This window comes from Carettochelys insculpta, chromosome 17 (assembly GCF_033958435.1).
Source record: "Carettochelys insculpta isolate YL-2023 chromosome 17, ASM3395843v1, whole genome shotgun sequence".
Taxonomy (NCBI): Eukaryota; Metazoa; Chordata; order Testudines; family Carettochelyidae; genus Carettochelys; species Carettochelys insculpta.
The window spans coordinates 19,292,414-19,310,823 of NC_134153.1; the positions used below are offsets into that span (position 1 = coordinate 19,292,414).

General features: G+C 46.5%; 1 protein-coding gene across 1 annotated transcript in view; it reads left to right on the forward strand.

The window, feature by feature from the left end:
• The window catches only part of LOC142022361 (opsin-5-like), a 57,592-nt gene that overhangs the window by 11,851 nt on the left and 27,331 nt on the right, over positions 1-18,410 (forward strand). Inside the window, exon 2 of the mRNA XM_075012122.1 lies at positions 14,320-14,407. Coding sequence (XP_074868223.1) covers positions 14,320-14,407 — 88 coding nt within the window. The remainder of the gene's footprint in view (positions 1-14,319; positions 14,408-18,410) is intronic.

Consider the following 18,410-nt stretch of genomic DNA (forward strand, 5'->3'; position numbering starts at 1 on the left):
GTGTAGCCCCATACCTAATTTGTACATTCAATTGTCCTCACAAATTGGGATTTTTTACATGCAAATAGGCAATTATTTGCATGACTGAGCAAATTAACTCGTGTACATGCACACAAGAAGAGAGACTCACCAGCCAGTGCACCGTCTTGTTGCTGGGCCTGGTGCAACATGCTTTCCTTTGGCACACTCAAAGTCACTTCAGTCCTGAAGTGGTCAGCCCATCAACCAGCTCGATTATAAGCCTCCGACTACCATTCTAGGGTAATGTAACACTGTCCAAACTTCACGGAACAAACACTGTACCCATTTGTAACGGGGTGGCACTCACCTCGCACAAACACCCCCATCTGGTCAAGTGCACATTTGTACTGCGCTCAGCCCTTTTTGCCTTCTGGCTCCTCAGCCCTCCAGCTGAATCACAGTTCTGATGTCAAACAAACCCCTTCCAGGGTACCCATTTAAGAGGGCCCATCCTGGTGCCCTCTGCTAAAGTCTCTCACATGGTTTCCCCACTCAGAGAGAGTGGTAGCTCTAGAGCTTCCCCTCCTGCAGATGGCATTTGGGTCATTGATTCACAGCCCCTTCTTGTTCCAGCCTCTGGCCTCTACCTCCTTCTCCCCCAAGGACACCAATGTTGAGGGAACCTCCCACCCTCAATTCCAGACCCCAGCACAGGGAAACCATAAATAGCAGCTAGGTGCCAAATCCAACTTTAGAGCAGCCACTTTCCTGAGCCACTTAACCATGGGCCTTGCGAGTACCTGCCCTTTCCCCACAGCTCTATGGCCCTCGATATAGTCCTTGCCCTTCTCAGGGCCCTATCTGCAATTCGCAGTCATGGTCAGCTTTCCACACAGTGCTCTCCAAGGTAAGTCCTTCCCTAGCAAGGTCTCCAGCCACACTGAGCTGGTGCATGCTGTGCTAGATGCTGGACAAAAACAGAAGAAAAAGATGGAGGTTTTGGGTGCATGAAATCAGACCCCATTTTGAGGCTAGATACAGATTTGTTCCAATGTGTGACCAGAAATGTTCACCAGCCACAAAGTCTCTTTGGCTCTGAATTAGCCCAGTGTAATTGTTCTTAACAAATTTGCTGTTCAATGGGGAGATAGCTCAGTCCAACAGATCCAGCATTGAACTTGGATGCAGAAGGCCCAGGCCAATATCAGACTCTAGCTTTATGTTCATAATATAGCATAAAAATAGCCCTACTTGCCTGTAAACATTTTTTTCTTGCACCACAAACACCTTGTTTCACAGACTAGAAGTTTGACTTCATGTCCAAGTTGATCAGCTGCAGCTGCAGGTTTGCTGGAATAGAACAATTTGGCTGGATAGCTGTTCTGTCATGCAAAACCTGAACAAATACACTCAGGTCACCATCCTGATCTTCACACATGTCCTCACTGTGCCTTGTAATTGGGCTCATTATACTCCCATTCATGAGGCTGGGACATTTCTAAAGAGGATGTTCAGTTATTTCCCATTATCAAATAAAGAACCGGGGAAGAGATGAAGGCGAATTAATGTGACAGGTTTTTAAGAGGCTCGTCAGATGCAGGGCATTGTGCTTAATTTAAGATCACATTCACGCTTCTGCTGGTGAACCACTAAAGGGGTCCTGAAGATCTGAGAGTTTGCCAGCTGCCCAGCAGTTTGGCTGTGGCTGTTGCTGAAGGAGTCAAGAACTGATTTCTTGTTTCCTGGGGTGATGGTGCTATGTTATGTATAACGCCTTGTTTGGCAGGACAAACCAAGTGCTGTGACCCAGCTTGCATGGCTCAGCTATATTGGTCTCCCCACCTCTTTGTTCAATGATATTCATTAGAACGTAAAATGGTATCCTGTGAGACTGGAGCAGCTCAATAGGGGATTTTGGCTCGAAATGCTTTTGCTGAAATACGCGTTAATATTTCTTTCCTTCTTTTATTGAGCTTTGTAGTTCAGACCCAGCTCCCTGTATTCAGCAGAGCTTCACTCAGTATCTGACCTTGTGTGGGCGTAGAAAGGAAGTTGCCCTGTTCCAGCCTGAAGGGGGCAGGGGAAAACTGGTCCCAGCCTAATTTACAGCAATCTAAGATTGTGGCCTTGTTCTGCCCTGGGTCACACAGATCCTCTGAATGTGGGGCAGGGTGGAAAGGAGAGAAGAGATGACATACAGGCAGCTACGCTGGTTTTATTAACACCACCCAGGCATCCCTTGTCTTTCCAGTTAGGGCAGATCTTTGTCACCTGGCACTGTTGAAGGTGTTTCTGATAGACACATCCTGCCCTTTCCTCCCCATGGCTGCAGAGGTTCTCCCAGACATGGTAGGACTGCCCAAAAGGGACAAGCATGGTAACTGAAGAGCTCACACAGGGCTTCACACGGAGGTGGCCTATTGTGCGTGGAGTTTTTGGGGCATGTGGCCAAGTGGCTAGAGGAAGACTACAGGATTTGTCAGCTCTGTGCACTAGGATTTTCTACAGAGGGGGATACAGGAGCTACTACCTGCAGTGTAGGTCAACAATTACTTCTTTGGCACAGAGGAATTTTTCACCTGACCCTAGCAGCAGATAAACACCGGTTGTAATTGAGTAGTTTTAAGGTGGAAAGAAAAGTATGTCTCCCTGTCCTGGCCATGCGAGCCTGAAACACCTGCCTATGTGACAGGATCATTAGGTGAGCAACCATCCTGTCTCCAAACACATCCCAATGGGCACACTCCTTTCACTTCTCTTTTTGCCAAATCTTAAGTGTCCTTTGGGAGTCAAAGACCCTTCCCAAGAGCTCTCCTGCAGCTGCCTGCCTTCATGTTCTCTTGATTCTTGTCTGCTAAAGCTTTAATCAAGGGATTAGATATCTGCCTCATCCAAGTGATAGAAATGGCTCCTCAGGATGCTGAAAGCTCCCCTGCGGACAAAGGCCATGCAGGTTTGTTTGCATTCCCCAATAAAAGAAAAAGTGCCTTTCTCTGCTGCTGACTGAAATGGCAACCCTGTTCCTTACATGTCTGTGTGTCTAGCCAGACAATTCCAGTCTCCTGTGGCCCCCCTTAAAACATAGCCCTAGCAGCATCCAACCAATCTGGTGAGTGTTTAGTGAAAAGAAATGAAGAAAAGGAGATGAAGCCCCTGCTAGCCCTTGCCAGGGTTCCATGTAAGATGAATGTTTGTGCCACTGCCCTGGAGAGATTCATGTGCTGCCTAGCTGATTAGCAGAGCATCCACAGCTGTCTACAGCCAGCAGAATGTGTTTCTATTGGTGAAGCACATCTGCACATGCTTTGGTGCATGTAACAAAATTTATTCCTTCCATAGATGGAAAAATGAGGGAACACTCCCATTTACTCAGCTTTGCTAGTGATGTCCTGAGCTGAAACCTAATTTACATGCAAATTTTCATCTGGTTTGACTACATTTAATCCTGCTCCAGAGTAAGCATGAGAAGCATGAGAGGCCCCCTTGAGGTTCCTTCCAGACCTATATTAGTGTGGTTCTTTCTCAGTGTAAAATCTAATTCTTAGAAAAGACACAGACTAATCCAGAGCCAGGCTCTTCCTCTTTGGTCCAATGACTTTTTAATGCATTTCAAATATCATGTGGTCCTATATCCATGCCACTATTACTAATACTTCCCTATAATCTCACTTTGTTCGCCCAAGGAAACACAAACATCTTAGTCACAGGCTGTCTGGTATGGGTCTGAGACCCCACCCAGGCTCCCCACCCAACAGCTGTCACAGATTATAGCCCTCTAACTTCATAACCCATGCTGGGCCTGCAGACCTCCCTAAGGTGTGCATGGAGGTAATTGCTTTTCTTTTGGCTTGGGACAGATTAAGTTTGAATGAATTCTCCCAGTAAGGCCCACAGGGCTACTACTGCTTGTTGAAGGCCCACATGCAGAAACTTATATTACACTCAATTCATCTCCCGTGGAGTGATGAAGGGCTCCAACATACAAGCCTGTTTGCCCAGGAAGTCTGGCTGTTCCATAGATGGAGGCTTAGATTTCTAACCAACCAGTGCAGAAAGGCACTGTTACACCAATTTAAATGGGATAAATGGGCCAAAGCTATGATCATAATTCAGTCACTGTCCAACATTAAACAATGTTAAGCAAGGTCTGGGGATTCATATGCAGAGACCTCACCCTGATTAGCACCATGGAACGCAAATCTTTAAAAATCCCTTTAAGAGATTTATTAAAAAGATTCCAAAAAAAATAAGGTGTGGGGAGGGGAGAATCAAACCATTTGAAATGTCAAGTATTAAATAAATCCTTCATTTTAACCGTGTTCCTTGTTCACTTTCCTAAGTGAGAGAGAGGGGAAACCCCCCTGTGGTTTAATAGTCTCTCAAGTGTTATCAAAGATGGCAATAACTGTTCCTCCGCAGGGAAAGAGAAATTAGTTGGGGTGGGCTGGACATGCTGCTGCTTTTGTTATTAAAAACCTGTCTTATAAGGAAAAGCCCTGTTGGTGACCATCTCTTGATGGTATCAGAGATGGTAATAAGTTGGGTCCCAGGGAGTGTTTGGGACGGAGCTGGTAGGGATGGTGATGTTATCTGGGTCCTGCTCTCTCTGGCCCTTTCTGGTCACACTTCTCAAAATCAGCATGAATCCTTTTTTAATGAGCATGAGTTCAATACAGTCTTTGAATTTTCTCTCTTTGACCTTTTAATTTAGACTAATTCAGTTATTTTGTCTCTTTCTCAGACCTTTCCCCATCATCCTTTGTTCTTCTGAGACTGAGGCTCATGGGCAGCAAGTATCATAGGCAGGGGAAGGCAATGCCTTCCCAAACTGCCTCCTCTGGCACCTCCCACTAGAGGCTCCCAGGCTCCCTACCTGTATCTGCTCTTGCAGTGGCAGAGGCTGGCACTGGCAGGCTGGGGCTGTGCTGTTCTGCCTGCTGGCTCCCCAGAGTTCTGTGGAGGAGACAGGCTGTAGCTGTGCTGCCCTCTGAGCTCCTGGGAGCTGCAGGGCCACACTGTCCTGGGCTGTGGCCAGTGATCCCATTGTGTGTGTGTGGCAGGGGAATTGGGCAGAGGCCAGTGGCCACAGTCAGGGCAGGGCCCCTGGCAGAAGGGGCAGGGCTGGGGACACTTGCCTCTCCCAAACCTTGGGGTTACCCACTCCCCATGCTGAGGCTCAAGTGGCTCTTTAATGGGTGTCCTGTGGCTCTTTGTAGCATGTGGTATTAAAGAAACTGTGATTAATGAACTATTCTAAGTTATTAGCCTACAGGATGCTTTTACTGTGTTATTTTAACAAATTGTAGTTGATAAAATAATACTGGGTCAGTCATTTTGCCAAAAAATTACACTGTATTTTCCCTGTCACACTGTTTAAATATGATTCTGCAGTAAATAAAAAAATGAATTCACATGTCTGTGGATCTTTTGGGTAATGTTAATTGCTTATTTGGCCCCAAAGTCACTGAAGCCTGAGCATCACTGATCTGCGTTACTGTCATGTCTTGTGAAGTTTTAAGTAATTTTTGCCAGTTGAGCGCTCAATTTTGGTAAATGTGCAGGCCCAGCTGTCACAATACAACTCACTCTAACTTACTTGACCAGCAGTCTAATTTATCCAGGCAACCCTCCCATTTTTATAGTGCTTGAACGTTAATCCAATGGGAATAATTTAATCATGAAAGTATTTTTATTGTCAGGCTAAGGTTTAATCTCTACCTTAATCCCCAGTTCCATCTACAAAGCCTTTGAAATGTTCCCAGTTGAATCCCCTTAGTGATAACCAGTGGGGAAAGATAACCAGACTATAACAACTCTATGGCTTCGTCTACACTAGCACACTATGTCGAAGTAGCCTATTTCGAAGTAAGGACATTGAAATTGGCTACTTCGACGTGTATCATCTACACGTCCTCCAGGGCTGGCGCCATCGATGTTCAACGTCGAAGTAGCGATAGGGAACATCGAAAGGAGCTGCCCCGGAAGGAAATGTGGAGCTTCCACACACACAAGTGTTCCCTGTTGAAATAAGGGGCCAGCAAAGCCCCAAGCCACTCCCTTAAAGGGCCCTTCCCAGACATACTTGCCCTGCACAGCACAAGATCCACAGAGCTGACAACCGGTTGCAGACCCTGTGCATGCAGCATGGACGCCAGCTGCAGCAGCAGCAGCCAGAAGCCCTGGGCTAAGGGCTGCTGCACGCAGCGCCCATAGAGACCCGCAGGGGCTGGACAGAGCATCTCTCAACCCCTCAGCTGATGGCTGCCATGGAGGACCCCGCTATTTCGAAGTAGCGGGATGCGGATCATCTACACATGCCCTACTTTGACGTTGAACATTGAAGTAGGGCGCTATTCCCATCTTCAGATGGGAATAGCGATTTCGACGTCTCACCGCCTAACTTTGATTTCAACGTCGAAATAGCACAGAGCGTGTGTAGACACGACACGTGGTATTTCGACATTGTGCCAGCTACTTCGAAGTAGCTGGCTAGTGTAGATGCACCCTATGACTTGTGTGCAAAATCAACCCAATGTCTTGAGAAAGTCATGAACCAGGCCAAGCTAATTAGAGTTCATGGTGAAGTGGTGTACAGGGGCTGATAACTCAGGATATGAAGATCTAGTGGCAATTTAACACCAATTAATGCCTTAAAATAGATTTATACTCAAAGTCAATTAAGTTGTTATTTGTTAATTTAGTTGTTGTAATTAGGTTCATCTGTCTGAGTTCAGTTTTGGATGGGAGTCTGGCATTTTTACACATGTATGAGTAACAATTTGTGGTTGCTCCATTTGTAAGACCCAATGTCATCAGTAATTCATGAAAAGAAATACTGTATCCCCCAGAGCAATTTGTCCCCATAGTTTTTCAGTGAGTAGTCTTGTGTCTTGATTAAAATACTGCAGATAAAAGCCTGTTAGCAGTTTCCTAGCATCCCACAGTGAGCAATGCGATTTAGCAGAGTGAGCACAAGACTGGTAGCCAGAAGTTTGTAAACCTGAATTCCAGTCTGATACTGACTTTTGTGGTCTGCGGCAAGTCACTTCACTGCTCCGTGCCTCAGTTTCCCTGTCTGTAAAACAGAGATAATACTACTCAGCTTGCTTGCAGAATCATGGAAGCTGACAGGAGAAAAGATCCAGCCCACGTATCCCTGAGAATAATGCACGTTTTCCCTATCACATGTTTGCTATTTTTTTGTCCAGTCCCGCTTTAAAATTCTAAGCACTGGGGTTTTCAGTCCTTCCGTTTGGAGGCAATCCTGTGCTTGACTCAACTCACTGTCAGGAAGTCTTTCCTGATATTCAGTTCACATTTCTCCTTTCTCAGTTCCAGCCCATTAGTCCTGGTTATCCCCCTAGGGGGCCTCGTAAATAATTCAAGAGCCAAAAAGAGACAGAGCCAAATTTTTATCATGTTCACATCTGCTGGCACTCTACCGAGACATTAAAATCCTGCACATGGAAGCTCAGTTCAGCACTCCATTGTCCTTCTGACTGGAGCAGTCCCATCTTACATTCCGATATTCGGTTACATTCCATGTCTCTGAAAATAGGATCCCACTCGTCATTGTGGGGAGAGACACGCACACAAGAAAGGCTGTTGCCACATTGAAGTTGCTGTGAGGAAGAAGGCTCTCACCCCAGCACGCCAGCTTTTTAGAGATAGATATTACTGTGTATTCACTATTCTTTCATATCACAGGGGACAGACTGGTCATGTTTTCAGTATAGCATAGCCTGCCTATCCTAGGTGGATAGCAGCTTTTTTTGCACACTGCTCAGGTCCCACTCTTCTGAGCCGCTTTGCCTGGAGTGGGGAGATGCCTAATGGACAATCAGTTACCTCTAGTGTGCATGAGTTTGAAGATAGATCTAATTACAGAACTCATTTAACACACCTCCAGCACCTATTTCTTCTGGCTCCACACTTCATCGTGGAGTGGGAAGTCTTCATTCCAACCCCAGTTTGAGCCAACATCAGTTGTCCTGCCTGGCACATGAGAACGTTTCTCCTTACACTGTCTTCAGCAGAATCTCTTTTACAGCACCTGCTGTTCTATTATATATTGGCACAGCTCCTATTTATTAGGCACTCATATGGCACACATGTGGCCGGGGGCAATAATGCTGGTATTAAACCTCCCACATGCAGGCCAGCAGTCATTAGAACATAATTAGCTTATTATTTTCCCCCCTCCCTCCCTTAGATTTTTAACAAGTAAAATATTTTTCCATTTCTTTGTTATCAGCAGAGCGAATGAATGTTCTAAAAAGCATCAAATGTTCCACTTTAGTACTCCCTATTAACTTTCTAAACTCCTTGAAACCTTTGGCTCAGCTGCATGAAATAACATGAAAACTAATTAGACCAATAAAACATGATGACTTAGGCATCCTAAGAAAGTGAACATAACTTTTTTACTTTGTTAAAAATACACCCATATCAGCAAGCTTATGGTCTATCCTGCCAGACTTTTAAATGAGGAAATTAGCAGCCAGAACCAGCCATGAAATGTGGGAATAACATGTGAATCAACAGGTCCTCACAAACAGAGATTTCTGCCTCATTTTCTGTCCTGTGCCATTTCAGCTACCAAATGGCAATGGAAATTAGAAAAAGTTCCGATGGTATAGGAATGGTTTTGAAAGTTTCACAGCACACCATAAAATGAAGAACTGGGGCTAGGTTCTGAGCTGATGTAAAATTGGTGTCACTCTACTGAACTCAGTGGTACAATGCTGATTTACACCTGCTGAGGTCTTGGCCTCTGGTGGATAGTACAGGAAACAACAAAACTTTTTTTTTTTTTTAATGTGGGCTCTAAGGATATAAAACCGACAATTCCTTTAATTGAATTCCTTCTGGATGTAAAATCAAAATCCTGTTATGTGTAGGAATCTCCATGAAGCAGTTTGCCTAATCACTTGCGTACAGAAATGGCTTAAAACAAATGCCACAACTAAAAACTGTTGGGTTGCCAGGAACAAATCCTATAGCCTACGTTGGCTGGGGAATTTACTGTTACCCACAGGACAGCAGTTAGTTGAACTGAATAAGAAAGGATAATCATTAAAAAAAACACCCGAAGGCTGGCATACCAATACTGGGCCTTGGTGCACCTTCAAGATGCAGCTATACACCCTTGGCTGCAGAAGGCGATTTAATGGTATGAAGTATCATCTCTTTCCAAAAAGTACGTATTGGAATCCAGCCTCTTAGTTCTTTAGGTGCTGCAACACATGACAGAGTTTCCACAGGCTGTGAACCTACTTATCCTGGGTGACTGTAAGAGGGGACACTGTATCCTAGAGCCATTTGCCACTGGAATCAAACTGCATGGCTGTGCGCATGATTATCCTCACAGGGACACTTTTTATTGAACGCTCACTGGCTGCCTCTTTACAAATCGTCGTACAGCCTCAGGGATTTTAAGGCACCTCCCTGTCGTTGGGGTGAGGTGAAGTTACACCATCAGACTATGGGATCTGGGGGGCACCACACTCCGTAGAACTTGTTGCTGAGCAGTAGGAACGCACCTGCAAGCTACAACTCTTTATGGCATGCTCAGTACCCCATGTTCCATGCATGCCAGCCAGACTTTGGGAGCTGGTAAGATGGAGAAAGTTGGGACCGTGGCCTCTTTGAGCACCAGCATGCTCTCCATGGGAGCAGAGAAGGAGCAGTCCCTGAGCTCCTCAGAGCAGCAGAATTTCAACTGTGCCTAGTTCTTAGATGCACTCAATAAAGTACAACACAGTCCTTGTATCCTGCTGCTGCACCACCATGCATCTGCATGACAGTATTGCCCACCAAGGCTCTGGGAGGGGCTCCTTTCCCTCTGCATCAGTGTGTGGCCGCTCTGCTTCACTACACCCCTCACACAGGAATTAGCTGCACCACTAGTTTGGGGCTCAGTCAAGCAATCCTGGCCTTCGCTTACAGGACGCAACAACAACCCAGGGGCTGGGGCCTGTGCTCAGGTCGAGCCTTTAAGTCAGCAGTGCATAGGGCCAGGCCCTAGCTCAGGGCAGGGCAACAAACACCACCAGTTCAATTGTGCACGCCTGTGCTGAAGCAGCAGTCACTTCGCCCAGGCTCTGCTTCAGGGCATGGCTGCAAAGCCTTCCAGTCTCCTAGCTTTGGTGAAGAGCCGACAAGCACAAGGGGTTGGCCGTGAGCACTGGGGGAGACTGCCACTCAAGGATAGGGGTCATGGGAGGCACACAGGCCTACCCACTGCACTGCGCCCCAGCCTAGGGCCCTAACAGTGGCAGATCCGTGTTGCGGGTGGGGAGCCTATCTGCAACATGATGACTCAGTCACAGGTTCTGGTTCAGCCAGACTAAGGTCATCTGTTCCTGGGTTACTTTCACACTCCCTCACCGGGGTACCTGGCCCCAACGCGGGTCCTCTGGGCCGCTGGGGGTTGGAATCCCTGGCAATGCTGGCAGTTCTTCCAGGTTCAAGTCTGTCTGTCTGAGGTTCCAGCACTCCTGTCCATTCCTCAGCCCCCTTTAGGTCCCCAGCAGCCTCTCTGCTCAGAATGCAGGCCAGGCATCTGGTGCCATTGGCAGCTGGAGCCTGACTGAGCTGCTGAGCTGGCGTTTTATATCTCCAGTCCTGTCTCTCCTGGCTTCCAGTCAGGTGGCAGGATAGTGCTGGGCTCTGCCCACCAGGACTCTGGGAGGGGGTCATCCCTCGCCAGCCCCCCCCGCTCCCCCGCCTCACTACAGAAGGAGCAAGCACAGTTTACCCCATATGTGGTCAGCCTAGACTAGAGCATCACACTTTTTAGTTGATGTATGCATGTGTGCTGATGTTTGCAGCTATAAATCGGGGGCACACATGTCTCTGTGCCGCATTGTGTGCATCTATCATTGCGAATCTGGCACACGGTGGTTTGAACTCCTTAGTGTCTGGGTTCCAAAGGTGATGGGCAACCGCTGCTCCTCCTGAGATCTGCTGGAACTGTTTGGTGCAAAAAACTAGTGAAAATCAGCCCTAGTGCTCTTTACTCAGCTCCTTCACTCCCTCACTGGGTGGCCTCCGCCTAGTAGATTTTTTTTTAAAAAAGGGAGAGTGGAGTCAATCATTTCAGAATAAAATGGCATCATTTTCTTGTTACTGCAATATGTAATGTGGAGATAGAGATGGGTGAAAGCAAGGCAGGAGTCAGTGATGGAGGATTGCCTTTACAAAATGAGCCTTTAAAAAGGGCCTTGGAGGAGAGAGTAAGGGTGCAGGCTGTATGGGGTCATGGAAGATGTTGCAAGCACTGGGAGGAAGCAAATGAAGACGTGGACAGTTGTTTGCTATTGTCCTCCGATTGTCTCAAATGAAAAGTAAAAATTAAGGGCCCTGTTTTGTAGAGACAAGAATGATCGCAATTTGTTTCCAGTAGGAAAAGACTTTGTTTTTCTAAAATTCGGGGCCACATCTTCAGCCAGATAAATTGGCCTACATGTGTGGATAGCTGTAGAGTTAAACTGATTCATGTCACATAGGGATCAGACTTTAGATTTTTAGGTAAACTGAGTTAATGAGCCACCTGCAGCTTTGATGGGTCAGAACATTCTATGCTACTTTGCACAGGTTCCTGTACTATGCCGATCAGAAAAGTGCTTGAAAGGAGAGTAATGGAACACCAACAGTAACAAAAGAAGTTTAATGCAGCACTCTTGAGCTACGTCTACACGTGAAGCCTACATCAAAGTAGCTTATTTTGACATAGCGACATCGAAATAGGCTATTTCGATGAATAACGTCTACACGTCCTCCAGGGCTGGCAACGTCGACATTCAACAGCCACGTTGCGCAGCACCACATCGAAATAGGCGCTGCGAGGGAACGTCTACACGCCAAAGTAGCACACATTGAAATAAGGGTGCCAGGCACAGCTGCAGACAGGGTCACAGGGCGGACTCAACAGCAAGCTGCTCCCTTAAAGGGCCCCTCCCAGACACAGTTGCACTAAACAACAGAAGATCCACAGAGCCGACAACTGGTTGCAGACCCTGTGCATGCAGCATGGATCCCCAGCTGCAGCAGCAGCAGCCAGAAGCCCTGGGCTAAGGGCTGTTGCACACGGTGACCATAGAGCCCCGCAGGGGCTGGAGAGAGCGCGTCTCTCAACCCCTCAGCTGATGGCCACCATGGTGAACCCCGCTATTTCGATGTTGCGGGACGCAGATCGTCTACACGTGCCCTACTTCGACGTTCAGCTTCGAAGTAGGGCGCTATTCCCATCCCCTCATGGGGTTAGCAGCTTCGATGTCTCGCCACCTAACGTCGATGTTAACATCGAAATAGCGCCCAACGCGTGTAGCCGTGACGGGCGCTATTTCGAAGTTAGTGCCGCTACTTCGAAGTAGCGTGCACGTGTAGACACGGCTTTGGAGACTTAGTCATAGAGTGCCTTTATAAATAGTTTCCCTCCTGCCCCCAGTAGCAGTTTGCCTTTCGATCCAGCGTGCACTCTTTAACTGAATACAAAGTGAATTGTTTTGTTGGAGGAAGGACATGGGTGAAGCCTGAAGATAAATATTGTACAATGCTTGGTGGTCCGGGAAAGCTTCTACTGACCCACATTGTTCAAGAGGCAAGCAAACCTTAACACATCATCAACATTATAAAAATAAATCTAAGCAAAGTTCTACTTTTCCTCTTCCTTGGAGGGCATGGTGGTTGAAAAAACACATTTTTGACTGGTCACCTCACTCAGAGCATGGTATGGCTAATTCTAGATTACACTGGGATATGTCACATGAGAAAAAGGCCACTCCGTGAACCCATTGCCATGATCCTCCCTGTGGGTTAATCCTGAGTCCATTCAAGTCAACAGGAATTTTGCCCTATTTTAGGGAAGTAGTTGTATATCGAGCATCTTTCTCATGTGCTGAAGAGGGGATGTCCCTTCATGTCTGACTTCCCTTTTTTGCATTGCAATGGGCAATGCACGTTCACATAAACGGTGATTAGCTGAAGTTAAGCACTTGTCTACAAGGCAAGTTACAGCACTGAAACTTCACTCGGGTGTGAAAAATCACTCTCTGAACACACCAAGTGCAGTAACTTGCCAATGTAGACAGGCTCCCAGTGCTGGGAGCTAAGTAAATCATTGAGGTGTTGTTTTGTAAATGCTGGGAGAGCTCTCTTTTGATGCTGGTGTACAAACCACACTTGTGTTAAAGCGCCGCTGCTGCAGCACTTTTGTAAGTGTAGACAAAGCCTAAAATTGAAGAGTTAAGTTGTCAGCCAAACCCAAAGTATCGTTTCTGTTATGTGTCCAGTTCTTTGCATGTGCAAACTCATCCTTCCTACCTATTTGAAAGCCATATTCACATGCAAGCCACCACTAGGTTCGTTTTTGTTAGGTCAATCAATCAGTTGTGCACACAGCTGTGGGCATGCTGAAATCATGACCTTGAGTATCTGGTTATGACTTTCTGTCCATGCAGGCAAGTGGTTAGTTATGGTATACATACAATACAAATCAATGTCTTTCTGATGGATCAATTTTTTTCAGCCACAGTTTGAGAAATATATCACCTGAAGACTGGGAAAGAGAAAACTGCTGGTTCCTTTGGCACCTCTTGCTTCTCTTTCTCTCCCTTCCCTGTTTGTTTTCTAAAATTCGTTAAGCAAAGGGGTTATAATACTGGGAGTCTGTTGCATAGCCTTAAGTAACACTTTTCAGTGGCTCCTCCCTCTGAGATGAGCTGAGAAGCCAGACCTGAAGAGGAGCTCTGTGTAAGCTTAAAAGCTGGTCTCTTGCACTGGCAGAAGTTGGTCCAAAAAAAGATATCACCTCACCCACTTTGCCTCTGTAATCTGAGAAACTGGTAATTTATTATACATGATTCTCTCACGGGGGATGTCAAAGCCAAGGTTCTGTCTATTGTGCATGGCCACTAAAGGACTACGCTTCAGACGGGCCCAGGCATAGCTGCCCTAGTTGTAGATGTAACAACCACCTGCAAAAAAGGTGGTAGTGAAATTTCATTTTTGGGCCCACACAAAGGTAACTGTACATCTACAGTTATGTTCAAGTACAAATATTAGCTCTTACGAGCATGGAGCAGGTAATTAATTGCTCATGTGTTAATATTTAGGAATTGTCAGTACAAAATTGCAGATTAAAACATTCCTGGGTACAAATTTTGAGCCCATACCATTTAGTGGCACAAACTGTATCCATAAAAGTGAGGCAAGACCACTGGAAAGATGAGTCATTTAATGGATTGCACTGGGCTATGGCTCAGGCTCTCACACTGGTTACCTGTGAGCAGTTGTCTTACCATGGGGCCTGGAACCAAAATTCACCTTCCCTTTCATCTGGATTGTGTTTTGCAGATGGAAAATACCTCTGATTCCTCAGCATTCACATCCTCCTTATCGGAGAGAGAAGACCTGATTTTCGGCACACTCTATTTGATCTTTGGTAAGGAAAGACTTCTTGTTATGCAGGTGATCTTACAACCATCACCATCAAGGATGGCACAAGCTATAGATATGTCTGTCACAGTGAGATTCAGGCACCATGCAGTTCATCATAGTTTATTACTTCTAGAAAAATGTTTCATGTCCTTTGGGTTCACCTGGGCTTATCCCATCCATGCTCTCCTTCATCATATACCGGTGTGTTATGATCCCAGGGCTCTCCATGTTCTATCCCTGACACCGATTCCCTTTGGGTTCTTGAGCAAGCCCCATTGATGCTCTGTGCCTCAGTTTCTCCACATACATAATGAGGTTGATAAAAAGGAATTGTGAAGATTTATTGTTTTAAAATGCTTTGAAGCTGAAGATAAATAAGAGCCTGATACAACTCCTAATGCAGCCAGCCACTGGGAGCAGGAGCAGGTCTCAAATACTTCACATTATTATTAGCTTCAAGCACACATTAATTCCAAGGAATATGTACACCTCTGACCTGCCTGCAGCCAGGGTCACCTGAAAGCCAACAAAACTGAGGTGCAAAGGCATGCTTGGACAATGCCTAACCCTAGCTAAAGTGAGCAAAGCTATTTATTCCCATGGGGTAACTCGCAAGAATCAGACATGCAGTGTTTTGCCTGTAGACATCACAGTGAGAAAAATAAGGAGAAAAGCTTGTGAGGAAAACACAATAAAACATTGTTTTGTCAGAATTTGTTAGTTCAGCAAAATCAAAATGATCTGTGGAGATGGGGAAGTTTGGCCAAAGTGCCACTGGAATTCTGCGAGGGTTTTTGTAAGAACCCTGCCTGGTTTCCCGATCATGGGCCATCATTGCTGTTGGGCAGCTTACCTGGTAAACTGCTGGGGAGCCTGTGGCTCTGGGGCAGGCTACCCTGGCAGACTGCTTTGGGGATGGGAACCCCAGGGATCGCAGGGTGTGACTGAAAGGCAGCTCACCATGCAGACCACCCTGCAGGCTGGGGCTCCATTCACTTTTGGGGAGAATGTTGGAATTTTTGATTTAGTTTTTGACTGAAAGGAAACCATATGTTGAAATACCAAAACCCTCTGGGAAAGGAATTAGCTCTTTTTGCCTGGGGATGAGGGAGCTGTGAGAGAGGCCTTGTGGTGCACGCTATGGTGTGGAGAGAGGTGAATACATTCTGAAAGAAAATTAAGGCTCATCTGTAAGCAATGCTTGGGAAACCCAACCTTCATAGGCCCAGATCCTGCTCTCAGTTATGCTGCTGTAACACTGAAGTAACTCCATTGCAGCTAGAGGAGTTACCAGTTTCAGTGAAAGCAGGACTTGACACACAGTCCCACGGTTGCCTTCTCAATGACTTGTCCATTGCAGGTTTCAATAGACGGCGAGGGAAATTAATCAGCATCGTTTCTGTCTACTGCTAGGAGATGCTTAATGATGCACTGAACAAAGGATCTCTGCTGTCAGGGAGTGAATGCGTTAATGGCTTGGTTGCCTCCGGAAATAATAGTTTATAACATAAAGGGATCACCTAGGTGTCCGATCAGGCATGGGTTCCAAACCTATTCATGGATCACACAGGCCATATGTCTCAGAATTTTGTATGCTGACCAATGAATCTGCATTTTGCTGTGCCTCTGCACCCTGCATCCCCACCTGCAGCTTAGAGCCAAGCTGGTCAAGTCCTTGTACCTTCATTCTTGTGAGTTGTGTCTGAAGGTGGCAGGTTATTCTAAAGCAGAAAGATTAAGGAGGGATACGACTAAGGGGGATAGGATAGATGTCTGTAAAATCACAACAGATGTGGAGAAAGTAGGTAAGGAAGTGATGTTTACTCCTTCTTATAACACCAGAACTAAGGGTCACCAAATGAAATAAATAGGCAGCAGGTTTAAAACAAAGAAAAGGCAGTATTTCTTCACATGATGTGTAGCCCACCTTTGGAACTCTTTGCCAGAGGCTGTTGTGAAAGGCAACTTAGCCTATAATACAGGCTGGACAAGCCACTGGATCCATCCCCTGGGCAGAACAAGAGCTTCTTGTTCATTAGGCTCCCTGCCCTCCCATGCTGCTCAGAAAAGCCGTCTGCAGGAGTCTATATGTGAACAGCTGTGAGCTCAGGAGGACAGGGAGGGCAGGGCAAGGGGGTGGAAAGAGGCTTTGAATGCTGTCCCCCACCCCCAGCAAAATCTTGCAGCTGCCATTAGCCAGTTTACAACCAATGGGAGCTGCCTGTCTGAATAACAGGCAGCTCTCAAAGGACCCCTCTGATCCTCCCCTGGAGCTTGCAGCTGCTCAGACCCACGTGTCCTTGCAGCCCACTCCTCTGACCTGCCTGCTGGGGCATGGAAGCCAGGGAACCTGCTGGCCTGGAGTCGCCAAAGTAAGTGTCTCCTGGCCAGAGCCTGCCTCTGGCACCTAAACCCCTCCATCCCTCCCAGCTGCTGACCCACTCCTGCCTCCTTAGCCCACATAACTCAAACCGTCTGGCCCCCTCCTGCACACATATACCTGTTCTCAGACCTTACACCCCAATCTGCTACCCCAAGTGAAACTCCCTCCTGCCATAGGTTACAACCCAATTTCCTCGTGCACCCCAGTCCTCTGCCCCAGGTCAAAACCCCCACCTACCCAAGCTCTCAACCCAAAGCCCTGAACCCCCTCCTGTATCCCTTCTCCTTCAGCAAAACTCCATCCCAGACCCCACACCCACTTCTGCCTCAGGTCTAAACCCCCCTCCTGCAACCCAGTCCCTTACGTCTAACTCCCTTCTGCTCTCAACCTCCATCTCAGATCCTGCATCTCCTCCTGGAAGAGTGCAGACCTTGACCACTTACCAAATTCTTGGAGTGCCCCCCCATCAAAATTATTGCCCATCTCTGCTATACCAGGAGTCAGAAAGAATAATGTAAACTCAGGGAGGATTAGTCTACCAGTAGCTATTAGCCAGTATGGGCAGGGATGGTGTCCTTATCTTCTGTTTGTCAGAAGCTGGGAATAGGTGATGAGGGAGGCATCACTGATGATTACGTCATCTGTTCTTTCCCTCTGGTGCATTTGGCACTAGCCACTATCAGAAGACAGGATACTGGGCTATTGGTCTCACCCAGCATGGCCGTTCTTTTCCTCTTATCTTCTTAGAATCCCAACAGCAATGTTGCCAGCTCTTGCGATTTAAAGATCAGCTTCTCCAGATGCATCCCCTTTCAACACAATTTCTGGCTCTCGTGGTTGAGGAAAACCTTGAAAATGTGCCCCCTGAAAGCTCAAGAACCAAAAGGCAAAAGAAAAACAATCTAACTTGGTTGAATTGTCTAAACCTCATGATTTTTAGGAGCCCAGCTCGTGGTTTTTGAATGCTTGAAGTGAAGCAACGTTGCAGTAGCTGATTCCCAGCCAAACCCATGGAGGGAAGGATCAGTCTGCCCACACCCCTGCCTAGGATGCTGCAAACATCCTAATTATCATCCATCCAACCTCACTCAAATGCTTTCACTTCTACTATTTTGTTTCAGGAAGAAGGGGTCTTTCGAAGATGTGGTTTATTTTCAAAAGAGCCCCACCTACACTGCTTTTTTTCCTTTGAAAGAATCTCTTTAGGAAAGAGATTATGCAAATGAAGTGCAAGATATTTAAATCAGTGCCTCATTTGCATTTTTTATTTCCCTCATTTGCATTCCTCTTTCAAAAAGAGGAATGCAAGAGTAGCCGTAGCCGTGATGTCTTTCCTTTTGTTTATTTTATACACAGAATATTGTGCAGTACAGATTCACACGAGAAAGATTACCAGGAAGAAATTAAAAATAGAATATGCCCAACTTCTTGGCATCTCCATCATAACAATATGACAAAGTTCACCCCCCCCCAGTTATCGAGCTGAAAAGGGTTGGAGGCACCCTGTTGTCAGCTCTGTCTTGGACTCTGCACCATAAGTCCATTTCACTGACCTTCTGCTTGCTGCCCCATTCCCAAATGCTTCTAACAATTACACTCCCATTTAAAGTGTCCTTGGGTGTCT